General features: G+C 34.0%; 1 protein-coding gene across 1 annotated transcript in view; it reads left to right on the forward strand.

The window, feature by feature from the left end:
• The first annotated feature begins 13,668 nt into the window (after window positions 1-13,668).
• Window positions 13,669-16,018, forward strand: part of LOC117345007 (zinc finger protein castor homolog 1-like) — a 30,566-nt gene continuing 28,216 nt past the window's right edge. The window contains 1 exon segment of the mRNA XM_033907927.1: window positions 13,669-15,485. Coding sequence (XP_033763818.1) covers window positions 13,805-15,485 — 1,681 coding nt within the window. The 5' untranslated portion in view covers window positions 13,669-13,804.

The following is a 16,018-nucleotide window of genomic DNA, read 5'->3' on the forward strand; positions in this document are numbered from 1 at the left end:
AGGAGACCGCTTGAGATATTACCAATCGAGTGGGTTACTCTAATACTTTCGTTGCAAATTAGTTATAAAGATAAGTTCTAAAATAGTTTTAATACAAGTAAACAATGAAATATAAATATAAAAACTCGTTAATATGGCTGGAAACACCTGTTTAATGCTGAAGGCATGTTCTCGTAAAACTTCGCACAAAACGAGAATCCGTGTGGTTTCGGTATTCATCCCATATGATCGAAGAGGCTTGAAGGTAATGTTTAACCCACATTTATTTTACTTTTTGTATTGTTTTTAAACATAGTATTGTACACGTAACTTCTCTTAATTAAGGTAACAGCATTATATAACATGTTGCTTTTGTTTCTCGGTGTGGTTAGCGCTCTAAGTAACACTTTACACTTAAAAACTTCGAAAAGTTTTACGGACAGATTCCGTACTTTTCACCCAAAAGTTTATTATCGCAAATGTTCACGCCTCAAAGGTCAGCTTACGTTAAATATATACATATGAACGAAATTTGATGGTGTGCCAAGTTATTTCACTTTATTGATATTTCATTGTATGTCGCATTAATGTATTCACGTTTTTGGGAGGAAACTGTTGAAACGTTATATTTTGTATGTAAACTATAGATTTATTGACACAAGAACTGATAGGCCAAGCGTTGGCCTGGTTTTCGATTTGATAAAATTTGCCAAACAACAGTGATATCTGAGTAGATAAAAAATACGAAGTTTCATGACACGATTAAAATATTTTAATGTTGATAAAGTGAATGAAATGTAAGTATTGGCCAGTACTAATAACATACGCATTGTTATCATGCTTGAATTGTATTTCTGCTTTGATGTGCACTGCTGCAAAATTTTGCACTTTTGTTTTGTTTTTGCATTTTATATTTAAAGTTAGTTTATTTTAGATAAGTTTCTGATGTTGATTGAGAACATTGTCAAAGTTTGTAAAATAACCTTTGTACAGGCTTTCATGTACAGTATCTCTATGTTCATAAATTTTTGTGTGATAGATCTAACTTAGCCTAGATAGCCTAGCAGACGACTGATTGGCCTTACAATAGAAGTTGACGGTGATATTCCTATTTATAGCAGACTTATACTGTTGAAATTTTATATGGTCCCTTTGGTAACCTTTCGATATTAAAATTTATTAAAAAATATTGTTCAACAAAAAATTTATTTATTTTGTTTACAAGTATGATAGAAGGGGCCCCTAGTCAGGGTGTTGTATATTTGAGTTGTCATAGAAACTAGTCACATTATACCAATAATACATGCCTGGTCATGTGGCCGCCCCACATATGTAATCTACCCAGCTTAAACATGTATAGTAACAATGCCATGTTCTCTTGTCAAGTTCAAATTTGTTTTATATTCGGCTGCTAGGGTTGTCATAGGAACTAGATAGCCATTGTTTTCAGCCAGGGACTTTTAAAGATTAATCTATATCCCAGTGACTTGGCAAGCACCCAACTTGAAGCAAACAATTTCTTTTAATACATAATGTTCTGAATAAGCAGTTTACAAGGATTTTAGATATATGCCGCAAATGTTTGAGCTCAATAACAAAATACTGTGTATTTATTTTTCCAAAGAATTTGTTAAGCTGATATTCTAGACCCAATCCTGATCAATTTATTGAGAAATTAGGACGTTTCACCATTCAAGTGGGGTATTTTTAAAGGTTGCCCAATTGATAAACGGTTCTACAACACAAGCATGATTTAGTGTATATTTAAGTAGTATGTCAAATGTTCACATACAGGTTGCTACTAGCAACTTCAATAATAATTGTTGTGTTATATAAATTAGCAGGTAAAAATTCTTAAGTGGTATAGCTGTATAGGACAGGAACTTGGCAGGTTATGTAGAATGAATGACTTTGAAGTATATATTTTTTATAATCCCAGTATGTATAGATTTTTTATTCACCGATCATGTCTTATTGATAAAATCTGCAGTATTATATATATTTTGAGATAGTGTTCAGAGGTATGGTATTTAAATCTAGTTTTATGTTTCGAAAGCTATATAGTATTATACTAAAACATTTAAGTTTAAATACAGATACAAAGTATAAACAAATACTTTGCAGAAAGATTGAAGACATATTGTCTATCATATCATATAAACCGAGGTCTTATTATGTCAATTTTAACTTGGCAAGCTTGATTTTTAATCAATATGAAACGATTCCATTGATTTGCGGATATGGTTAATTTTTTCCCACTGAATCCAATCCTTCATCCTACACTCTAGTTCCTCCTACCATTCCATCATTCAGCCTACACTCTAGTTCCTCCTACCATTCCATCATTCAGTCTACACTCTAGTTCCTCCTACCATTCCATCATTCAGCCTACACTCTAGTTCCTCCTACCATTCCATCATTCAGCCTACACTCTACTTCCTCCTACCATTCCATCATTCAGTCCACACTCTACTTCCTCCTACCATTCCATCATTCATCCTACACTCTACTTCCTCCTACCATTCCATCATTCAGTCTACATTCTAGTTCCTCCTACCATTCCATCATTCATCCTACACTCTAGTTCCTCCTACCATTCCATCATTCAGTCTACACTCTAGTTCCTCCTACCATTCCATCATTCAGCCTACACTCTTAGAAGTTCCTCCTACCATTCCATCATTCAGTCTACACTCTAGTTCCTCCTACCATTCCATCATTCAGTCTACACTCTAGTTCCTCCTACCATTCCATCATTCAGTCTACACTCTAGTTCCTCCTACCATTCCATCATTCAGTCTACACTCTAGTTCCTCCTACCATTCAATCATTCAGTCTACACTCTAGTTCCTCCTACCATTCCATCATTCAGTCTACACTTTAGTTCCTCCTACCATTCCATCATTCAGTCTACACTCTAGCTCCTCCTACCATTCCATCATTCAGCCTACACTCTAGTTCCTCCTACCATTCCATCATTCAGCCTACACTCTAGCTCCTCCTACCATTCCATCATTCAGCCTACACTCTAGTTCCTCCTACCATTCCATCATTCAGTCTACACTCTAGTTCCTCCTACCATTCCATCATTCAGTCTACACTCTAGCTCCTCCTACCATTCCATCATTCAGCCCACACTCTAGCTCCTCCTACCATTCCATCATTCAGCCTACACTCTAGTTCCTCCTACCATTCCATCATTCAGTCTACACTCTACTTCCTCCTACCATTCCATCATTCAGCCTACACTCTACTTCCTCCTACCATTCCATCATTCAGCCTACACTCTACTTCCTCCTACCATTCCATCATTCAGTCTACACTCTACTTCCTTCTACCATTCCATCATTCAGCCTACGCTCTAGATCCTCCTACCATTCCATCATTCAGCCTACACTCTACTTCCTCCTATCATTCCATCATTCAGCCTACACTCTACTTCCTTCTACCATTCCATCATTCAGCCTACACTCTACTTCCTCCTACCATTCCATCATTCAGCCTACAGCCTAAATCAGAGCTCCCCTACAGTCCAATTATTTATCATACACTCTAGCTCAGAATAGATCCATAGGTCATACTCTAAATGATTAACACAGTTGTTAATCTTCTAGTTAACACTCTCGTTCAAATTTTTTCTGTCAAGTAAGTTTGTTCTTACTCTGCGATTTGTCTGGACGATATGTCGTGCAACCTCATTTTGAAAATGTATAACTTGTAATTCTACCATGTTTGCTATGCAACGCCAGTTTTGATTGGTTTAAAACCATGTATTATTTTCCAATAATACACGCTCGTGCCAATAATACACGGTCAGGAGTCACGGCTGTAACAGTTTTATATATCTAATATTCACCCGTTTTATTTAAGGTCACCATAGCCTAGTGGGCTAATGGGTTAGTCTTTCATTAATTTTTATCACGACGCGAGTTCGAATCCTACGGAGGCCCACTTTTTTTTTCTTTTTTTTATCCCTTTTTTTATTTTCAAAATCAATGCCATATGAAAGATGCTCTTGATCGTAGTACTGTATTGCCTGTATATTTCATCAACAAATAATGTAATACTCAAGAAATAAATCACAAGGTTTTCTCGGGGTTTCCTTGCTGTTTTTCTAGGAGAAAGAAGTCGATCTAAGAACTAAACAGTACATGGTAGAATAGAAATAATCAACTTTGACTCGTGTATTGTTGCAGGATATACAACTCGGACTCGGATATTTTGCAATCTTAATTAATAACTCAGGCCTGCGGCCTTCGTTATTAATTTAATTGCAAAATATCCTCGTCCTCGTTGTATATCCTGCAATAATACACGAATCATCGTTAATTATTTCTTAAGTATATTTTTCTTTAATTCAATAGAAAATTATACAAATTTTGCAAAAATCCAAAAATCATAATAAATCTTATGCCTGTCAATGAAGTATCCTGTCTTGGTATTTCATGTCAATGCTCCAACTTTCTCTTACAAATTGATAATACAGTGTATCCATATATCAATGTTAAAAAAAAAACGATTGGCAGAAACTTGTATGCCTACTAATCTGCATGATAAGAGAGTGTATTTTTATCTTTTAATGTGACACAAAATCCTATCTGACAGTTTTACTGTAATATACTGAAGTCGTAATTTCCAGAAATAGAATCAGTCTTGCTCAAAACTTACAAGCATAAATTTATTGATACATTAATTTGTCAGTTTGTCATATATTTTGTGAAAATCACATGATTGTTTAGTCTTTGAAATTTATCTCAGATGTGCTAGTTTCCAGACTTTCAATAATCCAAAGTACCATGTCCTCCCAGTTGAATAGTTTACTAGTTGATAATTGAGGAGAATCACATAACCATAGTAATCCTCTGAGTGGTCTGGACACTTGTTGTTCCGTTGACATTTCTGCGTATAATTAATGTCATGTTCCGTATCATTCTAGTCCAATTTTTTAAGATAAGCCATTCAGCCTTATGGATGTTTTATTTTCACAAAGTAGTCAAAATTATTTCTTAATGTTCAAATAAATTTCAAACAAATTAAGGAATCTATGTGAAAAATAGATTAAAATATATGTGAATTTTGAAAATATTTTCAAAAATTTCATTTTCAAGAAACTCATAAGATTTTAAGAAACAAATTCTTATCTAAAAAAAGTTTTATCATAAAACATAAATCCACGAAATATGGCACTTCAAAGAAAAAGAAACTTAATTTGGAAATTTTCATTTTTGCTATTACTATAAATGATAGGTTTTAAAGTTATAACAAGAAAAAAATAAAATTGGTTAAAAAACTTAACCCCAAAAAAACATGATGCCCAATAATTATGATAGAGTAGGAAGATTTGTGAGTATTAGATTAATTTGTGTCAACAACATGTAACATGTTGGACATGACTGTATTGGCTCGACTGTTGTTTCATGTGCTGTCAATAGAGTTTAAGTGTTTATCAATAGGCTCATTGATTAATAATCATGGCTGTTTGTGCTGTGTAGACTAGCTCTCTCATTCACAATGGCCAAGCCACGAATTAATAAGATGCATGCATATGTTTATGCTTTCGATGATTAATAGTTTGGTTCTCGGCGTTTAAGTCAACACTGATAACTATAGTCCTATAAACCACAAGAATTATATTGCTACATGATTTTATTTGAATGAATTTCTAGCGCTCCCCTCAGAACTGCGTGGCAACGCAATGAGCCAGTAGTCGATACCTCTCTGAATACATCTTGTGCAAAATTCATTATATCACCGAAATATGACTGTTAAACAGGCCATAAAAATCTCTCATGTGTGAACAATGTTTGAATGACAACACATAGGTTTTATATAGATAAAATACTGATTGTAATATTAAATACCAGCTCTTACTTAGCTGGTACCACTCTGTAACATTTCTATGCAAGTCATGTACATCAGAAGAATCACAGATATTGCTTTCTATAAAATTGTGGAGTTTTTGTCCTAGCCAGTAGAAATGAATTGATTTCCAGTAATTTTCATTGTTGAATGCCTCTCTAGAAGTGCAGATTGTTATAGCAACCTGGCTATTATTTATGCATGCCGCTAGTGGAACGTTGTTGCTATTGTCATGGCAACACCCAAATTTGCAGGTAAGAACAGGTAGGCAGGATCCAGGTAGAGACTGAGCCATTAGAATACAGTTAGAGAGTCCCAGTGATATGAGATCGACTTTTCTCCACACAAGGATAACTGAAATCTATATGGGGCAATAGTTTTCAATGTCCCATGGTAGCACTTTACATGGATAGCATTGTGTCAGTCGTTAAGGTAAAACTGTCATAAGGCTTTTCATCACCTGGGATGTCCGATCGTCATTACCTTTGGAAACAGTAAGTTCAAGTTACTTAGATGAATATCTATATATACACATTAAAAAATGTAGTGCTGTCATAATTTTGACAATTGTTTGAGGTCGATAAATGCTTGATATACTTTAGGTAAGATATTTACTTTGTACGGTATCTTTAAGATCTATGAAAATCTATTGATGAATGACAGTATCCATGGCAAACATGATCAGTATCGGTCGTAAATGCCATTGACTTACACCATAATCTCGTAGTATCTCAGAGCTTAATCTCAAAATATCATGTTATGTCACCTGTATGTCACCTGTATGTAAGTTAATGAGCGGATGTCTCGATATGTAAGTACTGTCAGAAAATGGCCATTATAAGTTTCAAAAACTATGGAAAAAAAAATACTGATGTGGTGGTCTGTGTTCTATTTTCCTTATTGATTAAATCTTCATTTCTAAATGAACTACCAGGATATCTTTGATTGTGAGGATATCAGTTTTACTATTTTATTAGAAAAAGTATCAGATAATTAACTTTATGATTCAGATGTGTATTTTGTCCTTTGTGTCTCTGGTGACACTAAACGTAATGAAAGTGACGTTAGCACACCGCCACATCAAACAGAGGTGTTTCTAGGTAAAACTGCCGTAATGAGGATAGATACAGGTAAGCAGAGTGCTCATTAAATCTGGAGTAAAGTAGGAATCACTTATCAGTAGAATACTAGCAGCACAGGTAAGGGATAAATGTATGGTGGCGTTGGCAGCTGGTGTTGATGTGGAGATACACACAAGTATTGTGATAGATCGTACATTAATGGAGCAGTCTCAAAGTAATTAACTTTAAATGCTCACAGGTCACAGTAGCTAAAGGTTACTGATTTGAAATCTTATCTTCTCTCTTCTTCATAGAGTATACAGTTCATGCAGCTTCAGATAAATGTATTTTGCAATTTTGCATTTTAATCTTAATCAAAATATGGTCTGGTAGTCTATAAATGTTACATATTTCTGCCTAATAATGCTCATATTTTTGTTATGTTGCTTTCTTTTTGGTAATGACAAAGTTCTTGGGGGTTTTTGTGATGATGTTGGAGTGTGTTATCATAAGATTTTCTGTTCAATTATTCTAAAAAGAACCGTTATGAATTATCTTGTTACTGGTATATTTTTTGTACAGTACTTTGATTTTGATAATATGTATTGTGATATGTATTGTGATCTTAAAGAAAACAAGACATTTTGACACAATTATTTTTCTTATCAACAAATCTATGAAGGCATTAAATGTACTCCATACTAAATTTATTCCTTTTTAAAGATACTTGCCTTGTGTTGGAAGTTGTAGGAGGACAATAAGTTCGTGCTTTAATACCCCTGTGTAACGTCATTGTTGCTAAAGTCCCCGTTACATATGCAGAGGTATTTTGTACAATTCGATACAGGATTTTATTAACACTCAACTTATTGCCATAATTCAGTGACACGGGAGATATTTTGCCAAAAACCATAATCTTGGTGGCAGCATTTTAACAAAGGACCATACACAGGTATTTTAGCCCATTGTTATTCACACTGGGACTTACCGCATTATTTTGTCAGGTATATATGTACATGAAAACCACATATAATGATTTTCTGTATTCTAATATTGAATCTTTTCCATCTAATACCTACTTCTCAAGACTTTATGTTTATGTTAAGGCTAGAATGAGTCATTACGAGGTCTCAGTTCTTTAAAAATGACCATTATGCCTATATATATTGTGTTTTGAAGTTAGGAAACATTGTTCAATTCTTCAAAGTGACATCAATTGCAAAGTGAAAATACAGCTTAAACATAACCTTAACAGTTTAATGCTTTCCAGAATATTTTCAACAGGTGTCGAGGTTAAGAGGAAATACTGCAGTCTGATTTATACATATTGGGCAATTACTGGCTTATTTAAATATTTTTTGCAATTGCATTTATTTTGCATATATCAAATAATTAGAGCTATCAGGAATAGTAATCAAAATGTTTAAAAAAGATTCAACTGCAGTGATCTTTTTGCACTGTTTTAACAGTGAAAACACTGTTTCCCCTGGCTAAAAAGTATGTTATTTCTGTCAAAAATTATGACTTCTTCACAATTTCAAAGAAATTCTTCTCAATTTAAGCATGCAGGCAAAGGAGGCTGTCAATGTGGAAATAACACTGACATACTTTATACCAGAGCTGCAGCAATAAGGCTTTTGTTTATTATAGCTGCGAACTATTTCTTTATAATAATTTGTGTGAATGTCCTTTCTTATCAACAATGAAAATCAACTGATGGTTTCATAAAATCTTTGAAGTTAGTAATTAACATATAGATAAATGGTCTTTGGTAAAAAAAAATCAGACTGAGTTCATTTTGTCTAAAAATGTATATTTCATTGATGAAAACCATTTAAAACTAATTTCTTTTGATTAAATTCAAAGTTTCACACTATAATTAGGAAATGTGTGTTCTTTGTCTCAATTTTAATTATCTTATATCAACTTTGTTTTGTTTATTTTGTGTACCATAATTCATTAACACATGATGAGCTAAAACCTTTGAACCCTTGGATTTTGAATGTGGAAACTGTGTGCAATCCCACAGCCTGTTCAGATTACCTAGAATGCTGCTGATTTTTTCGTTGGGTTGAATGTGATGGATTTACACATTGTCAAAAAAGTGATCAATGTTGATGTCATAGACAACACACTTTTAAACCATGATCTTTAGAGCAACACAATCAACGAAGGAACTACCTCCATGGCATATTCTTTACATCTGGTTGATATTTGAGTCAATCAGTCAATAAATTAACCTTGAAACAAATATTTGTTAATGTACATGTGGATAATTAACTTTCTTCAAGTCTATTGCCTAACTTTGAAATTAAAGAAAAAAATATTTGTTTGCTGAATTACCTACATATGATTGAATTCATTAATTACTAAGAGTTGCAAATCTCTTAAAAGCTGTTTTTCCTGGTTTTGTAATACAAGATTTATGTTAATGTTGTTGAATTTCACCTATAGTTTTTATTGCGACCGTTTTTGTAGCCTCAGTTTTATTACAAAATGATGTGTTTATAAGAATTAATAATTAGGACCAGTTTAATGTTATTTTGATGTAGAGATATGATATGCCCTGAGGTCAGGTTCACTAGCCTAATTTAATCATTTGTCAATAACAGGGAGATCCAATGACAGCTATCTGGTGGTGGAGATTAATGTTTCCCCGTTTCCCCACTCACAACAGAACAAAAGGCACTGTTTTAATGTGATATCTGTTATCCGGGGCCTCATGAAAACCTACACACAATAATTCAATTAATTTCATAGAAGTTTACAGTCTTGACAGTGAGAGAAATATTATTCTGAAAAAGACCATGACTAATTTTATAGCCGTATGCTTGGCATTTACTACAAATTCATATACTGACAGGGCTTCAAGCTATTTTACGTTCAAATCTTGTGTTTTACATAAAAGAAATATGTCTTATTTTATGTAAGTTCCTGATTGTTTAAGAGATATTGTTCATTTTCTTCTGTTTTATAGAGAAAAAAGACAGCAAGAATAATTTTTTGTTTATCATCTGTGCAGGTTTTTGGTTTTAAGTTAGTTATTGCTAAATGTTCTTCCTTTTCAATTGAACAAAACCTCCAAACAAGTTTATAATTGAGAAGATTTTGACAGATGTTACCTTGATATTTTGGCCATGCGGAGATTTCTGGTGTATTTGTCATCCAATGATAAATTGCAATGTACTGGATAATTCATATTTGATTTTAATTAAAACATTTTCAGATTTCTAATTTACTTCACTTATCTCTATTTTTTTTCTTTTTCCTAAATTTGATGGGTTGACATTGATATCTAAAACTTTTATTTGTAAATAATCAAAATAAACTTTGAAATACAGAGATCCTAGTAGATAGTATTTTTTTGACTCCCCAAAAGGAGAGTTGGCTCTTAATTAGTTTTGAGGAAATATATCATTTGACATAATGTGTTGACACTTCAGATGTCTGAAAAAAAAGTAAGAGCCAACTGGATATATATAATTTTTATTGAATATAACGAGAATTTATTGATACTCAATCTATTCAGCTGTTACTTCTCAGCATTTTTGAGCGTTTATAAAGCTGATGGCTATATTCCTGATTTATGGCAATATTTCGTACAAAGAAGTGAAGACCTTGCCGTTTTGGTGATGAAATCCTCTTAATAGGCTGACTCCATGATCAATGTCTGACGAGAAAATCCTTTTTCAGAGTTATTATTCACTGAAATGCGAAAGAGTGAATTGATTTCCAATGAATGTGGGAAAAGCGTCCCTCTTTTGTCCCAAAGCTTGTGTTGAAGGGGTTTACCTTGCTATTCTCACAGCTTTATGTTATAGGCTTAATAACAAAAAATGAGAAAAATAACGAGTTATGTTTCTCCCCGTTTTATCAGATCTATAAATTTCCTCTGTTATTGATATAAGCATAGAATTTTCTGATGGTTCAAGAAACATTGATCCTTTTATCAAAATGAAAATTCTCTCGGATAAGATGGTTTTATTGTTAGAATTTAATTGTTTGTGGTTTCTGTCATTCTTTTAGGCCTAAGTGATTCCATATCAGTTTGTACTGGGGTTAAGTAAACTTAAAATGTGAATACTTGTACTAAAAAATCAGTCAGCTTCATTTACTTATAATACATGTATAGGCCTATCCAAAATCTGCAGGCAAAATGTTTTCCGATTTTTCTTCATATTCTGATATGTTCATTTTAAAGAGTTACTCTCTTTTACCGTTAAATATGTCCTTGAGATTTCCATGACAATCTTTTGAATGTCAGTTGTGGCAATCAGATGCCAATGAAGTTCATCGTTCCTTATTTTACTGTCATATCTCAGTAGCTTTGTGTTCTCTACCATAAATCAACCTTATGTTACAATTGCAATGATTATGTTACTTTAAAAAAAAAATATGAAGTAAAAACGAGCTATACTTGAATTACAGGAACCACATTATGAAAATCGGTTAAGATTTTCATACAGACAGACTCATAGGATTATGATATTTCCTCATAAAAACAGTCTGTTTTAATTGATTCAATTAATAATCTATACATAATTTTTTGTTAAAAGAAAAATGTTTTAATTGATTCAATTAATAATCTATACATAATTTTTTGTTAAAAGAAAAAATCATTTATTCACCTATAGAGGCGTTTCCATGAAAAACTGGAATATATCTTTTACGTGAATATCGTGGAATCTATGACTTTAAATGTGTGTTAATTACATGTATATCTCTTCAAATTATAACTGGACATATTTCATGGTTTTCAAAAGAAATCATATTTTGTAGAAACAAATCTATTTGCAAAATATTTTTTATATCAAAAGATTACACATTGGGTTTCAAAACTTAACAGTGCTTGTGTAAATTTAGTAAAAAATATCAAAATGAGGCACTTAAAACTGGGATAAGTGGGGAAAAGTGTAAACAGAAAAGATTTGGTTTTGGACCTTTGTATCATGGTTAAATGAGTACTGACAAAATAATCCATTTTTAAGGGTTTTGTAGAGTTTAAACACTATGGGTATTTGTGTCAGTAAAGTTAGCAGTTAAGTGGCAGCTCAAGTGAGCCATTCAAAATAATTGGGAGAGCTAAAAACAAATATATATAGTGTTTCCACGATAAAGAGTGGATTGTGGGCCAGTGTGGTTGTACAAAGTTTCAAAAAACTGACATTTACATTTTTGATTTTAGGATTTTATTATTGTAAATTAAAGCAGTTTCACAAAAATATTAGTGTTTTATCACGTTCATGAGAAAATGACCTTTCAAACATTCACTGTTTTCACAGATGTATTCATAAAATGTCAGTGACATTTTTACCCTGTAGGAGTTGACACTTTGGATACATTCTCCAATACTGGAATTATTTTCCCACATAAGTAATAGCTTTAAAATTTACATATAGGATATTTCAGTATACAGTGAAACATTAGAAAATGAAGGTTACGTCAAAACTCGCCAGAATGTACTTCTCCCTGGTTTAATATACAGATTCATTTGATGGACAGATTTTAGTGTATGTATAAAAAGTTTCATGTGAAATTTAGAGTATTTAGATTAAATGCCTCCTGTTATTTTTAGACAAACAAACTGTATATATGTTAGATCTATGTTATTATAGTGATGCTGGACAAAGCTTTGCTCATATTTCATCTGATGGCATTGAGTATGACATTCCTTTTTGTTGCAATAATAATAAAAACAAAAAACAATTGTCAGATTGTGGAGAAAGTCCTGATGAAGAGATACAGGAGTTTGACAGTGTTTTGTCTAAACTCTATAGTTAAGTTCTGAACACAGTGAAATAATTGCAGGTTGAAAACTTGAGATAACGATAGAAAACTGTTTCTTTTTTTCAAGTGAGTACTGTCTTAAAAATATGTTTGTGACCAATCATAGTTGTTGTTTTGAATGGTTCATAAGATGAAGGAGATGTTCTTCAGAATAGCAGCATTAGTCACAACACTAGCTTTTTATAAGTTATCATTGAACAGTATACTGTATGTACTGAAATAATAACATTTTTATGACATTCATATTAAACTACCTACCTAATTGAAGTGAAATCCTACTCAAGTATACACCATGGCCCTTTTGACTATTGTATCAACTTGAGAAAATTATATTTCAAGAGGCCAAGTGTAATAAAATCTTCTAAATATTTATAATTAATTGCATCAATCTCAAGCTTGATTAAATTAATATGCATTCCTTATACTATTGTACTGTGTTCACAAACAATGATCAAAATGATTATTTTAACAACATACATCTGGGCACAATGCTGCATTCTGATTGGATGATCTACGATTCCCTATAGTACTATATAATTGGTACATGCAATGAAATACATAATGAACCAATTCACAGGACATCAGAAATTAATTTACTATTGGCAAAATTCTGTAGTGTATCACCTCTAAATTTTAACAGAATACATAGTTCCATGCCGATGGAGAGTATTTCATATTCAGCGCATTCTTAGCAAGCACAGTTCTTCACTGTAGTGTATAGAATTTTCTGTCTGCACAAAAAAGGTTAAATCTGCAAACTAAAACACGGAACATGGAAACTAGCCAGTTACTGGAACCAGAAAGATTACTGTAATATCTTGATCATTTGAGTTGTCTCTTCAAAACCATCTTCGTACGATTAATGTCCATACTTCGAAATACAGTTTAACCTTGATTTGTATACCTTACCCAAAGTGGGAAATGATGTGATATTAGGTGTCTGTCTTTTGTTCAATCCTTTGATGTTATGGGAGATGCTGTAATGATGTTGTATGATTTCAGGAGATGATGGCCACAGGCTCGGGAGATACTGCCTGCTCGAACCAGTAAACAAGATGACCATCATGTGACTTTGTTTGACAAGCCATTTACACCGCTGCCGTCCAAGGAACTCCAAAATGGCCTCTGTAGTCTCAACGAAAACGCGGAAGCTGGATGCTATTTGTGCCAAACTGAAACTCATCAGCAATGACTCCCCTCTGTCTCTCCCTGGTCTGGACTCTACATCCACTCCCTGTCGTCAAGAACCTTTAACTCAGGCAGATTTTAATTGCCCGAGTCCCATCAACCTGTCCCTGGCAACCAAGACCTGTGAAAGTGAAGTTTTGGATACTCCCGGAGGTGAAATACTCGAAAACAGCCCAGTTCTACTCAAAAAGGAGAATGAAAAAGAAATTGTGTCGACAGACACAAATGAAGTAAAGAGTGATGCTATGCCACAGTGTTATAGCGAATCTGAAGAGCAAGCATTGTCTCTGGTGACTAGAAAATACGAAAATGAAAACATTAACACCAGTAACCCTGTTTCCGACTCTTCAGCAAACAACGTCTCATCCACAGAGTGGGAACAGGAAGATGGAGCAGGATGTGAAAACAATAACAACGATACGACTGGTAAAAAGTCACATGATCTCAGTAGTAACCTTAGTGATAATGACATCTCCAAGAAAGTAGAACTTTCGCAGGGAAACGGTGAAGATGGTAGGGAGTTGGATAATTGTGCGGAAAACAAGGAGGACAACTGTTTGGATGAAAAGTGTGTTGATATGTCTGTGAAACCATTAACAACATCATCTGTCTCTACCCCTGCATTGTCACCATCTTCCTCATCAACAGCATCAGCATTTTCCACACCAACAATATCTAGTCAACAAAAAGTGTCCGGGGCAAGTCGGAGAAAAAGTCGGAAAGCAACCCCACGCAATATATCACAGGTGCGGGAAATTATGGAACAGTATGACTGTATAGATGATAAGGACGAACTAGCAGAGTACGAATTAAACAACCAAAATACAACATTTCCACCTCCAGAAAACGATGATGAATATATGGATGAAGAAGAAAATGTGAGAAATGTAAATGAAAGTATGGACATGGGAGAGAATTTGAGTCTAGTTACATCTTCATCTACAGAAACCAGTATTACCTCAACCCCCAGTATTAATGATAGCTCTAGTTCACTAAACCTCACTTCTAAGTCATCAGAAGGCAGAAACTCTAGAAAGAATAGAAAACCTCAGATGGCACCAAGCTTTAATATGCCGCTGGACCTGTCTGTGTGTCGGACAGAAGCCAGTGAGTACATGGATAGCGATAGTTCTGAATTTGAATACAGTATGGACGGTGACGAGGTGTCTCTGAGAAGTGAGTCTGGACGTAATTCGCCGGAAGATCTACGTCTATCGACATCTACAGATAAACCAACAGTGCCAAAGAAAACACCGAAAAATTCCTCAAAGCAAGACAATCTTGAAATATCTGCCCTCAAAGACTATGCAGAAAATACCATGAATGAGCTTCTTCAGATGTATGGTTTGAGTCGATCTGCAGACTCCGTCACCGGTCAAGTTCACCCAGAAAATTTCTCTTCTAATAAAATATTAGCACATGGTGGTCCTGTGATGCCAGGCAAGGACAGGTATAGGCCGATCCTACCGAAGAACTTCCAGCTAGATCCAACAGTCAACGGTGATGCACAGGAAGGACAGTGCCCTCCTACATCTCAGGCAGGGAAGGCTGGAATCTACATCAACTATGTCAACTCGCATGTCAACAAGGCTGGAAAACAGAGTGAAGAAGGTAAGCTATATTGAAATGAATATCTTTTTTGCACATCTGCAGTGAAACCTCTCTCTCCTTCTGGTCCTGTTCTATATCTAACACATACAGAATTCAAGGACAACCTGATCCCAACACTTTGCCTGCTGCCTGGTGATGCCAAAAAATTTTCCTGCTGGTAATAAAAAATCTTGTCCTTACTGATCTTGCTGTCATCCACTGACTGGTTTTCTGACACTACCACAATACATTCAGCCTCCTTTTGGTAGAAATAAAGATGTTGTCACAAAAATTGAAAAAAATAATTCAATATTGAAATTCTATCAATTCCTTAAGCAATTTTAAACAGATTTTTCAGCTTCTTAGCTTGAAGGAATTCAATATACAATGTACGGAAATTGCCACTTGGTAAAAATTGGTGAGTTTTTGTGCAGCATAAAAGTAAAAATAGGGCAGAAATGGGGACCATAGGTTTTAAGATTCTGTTATGGATTGCAAAAACTATTGTCATAGTAAAACAGGTTAGACAAAAGTCAACAGTGTCCAGTTTAGAG

This window comes from Pecten maximus, chromosome 16, assembly GCF_902652985.1.
Source record: "Pecten maximus chromosome 16, xPecMax1.1, whole genome shotgun sequence".
Taxonomy (NCBI): domain Eukaryota; kingdom Metazoa; phylum Mollusca; class Bivalvia; order Pectinida; family Pectinidae; genus Pecten; species Pecten maximus.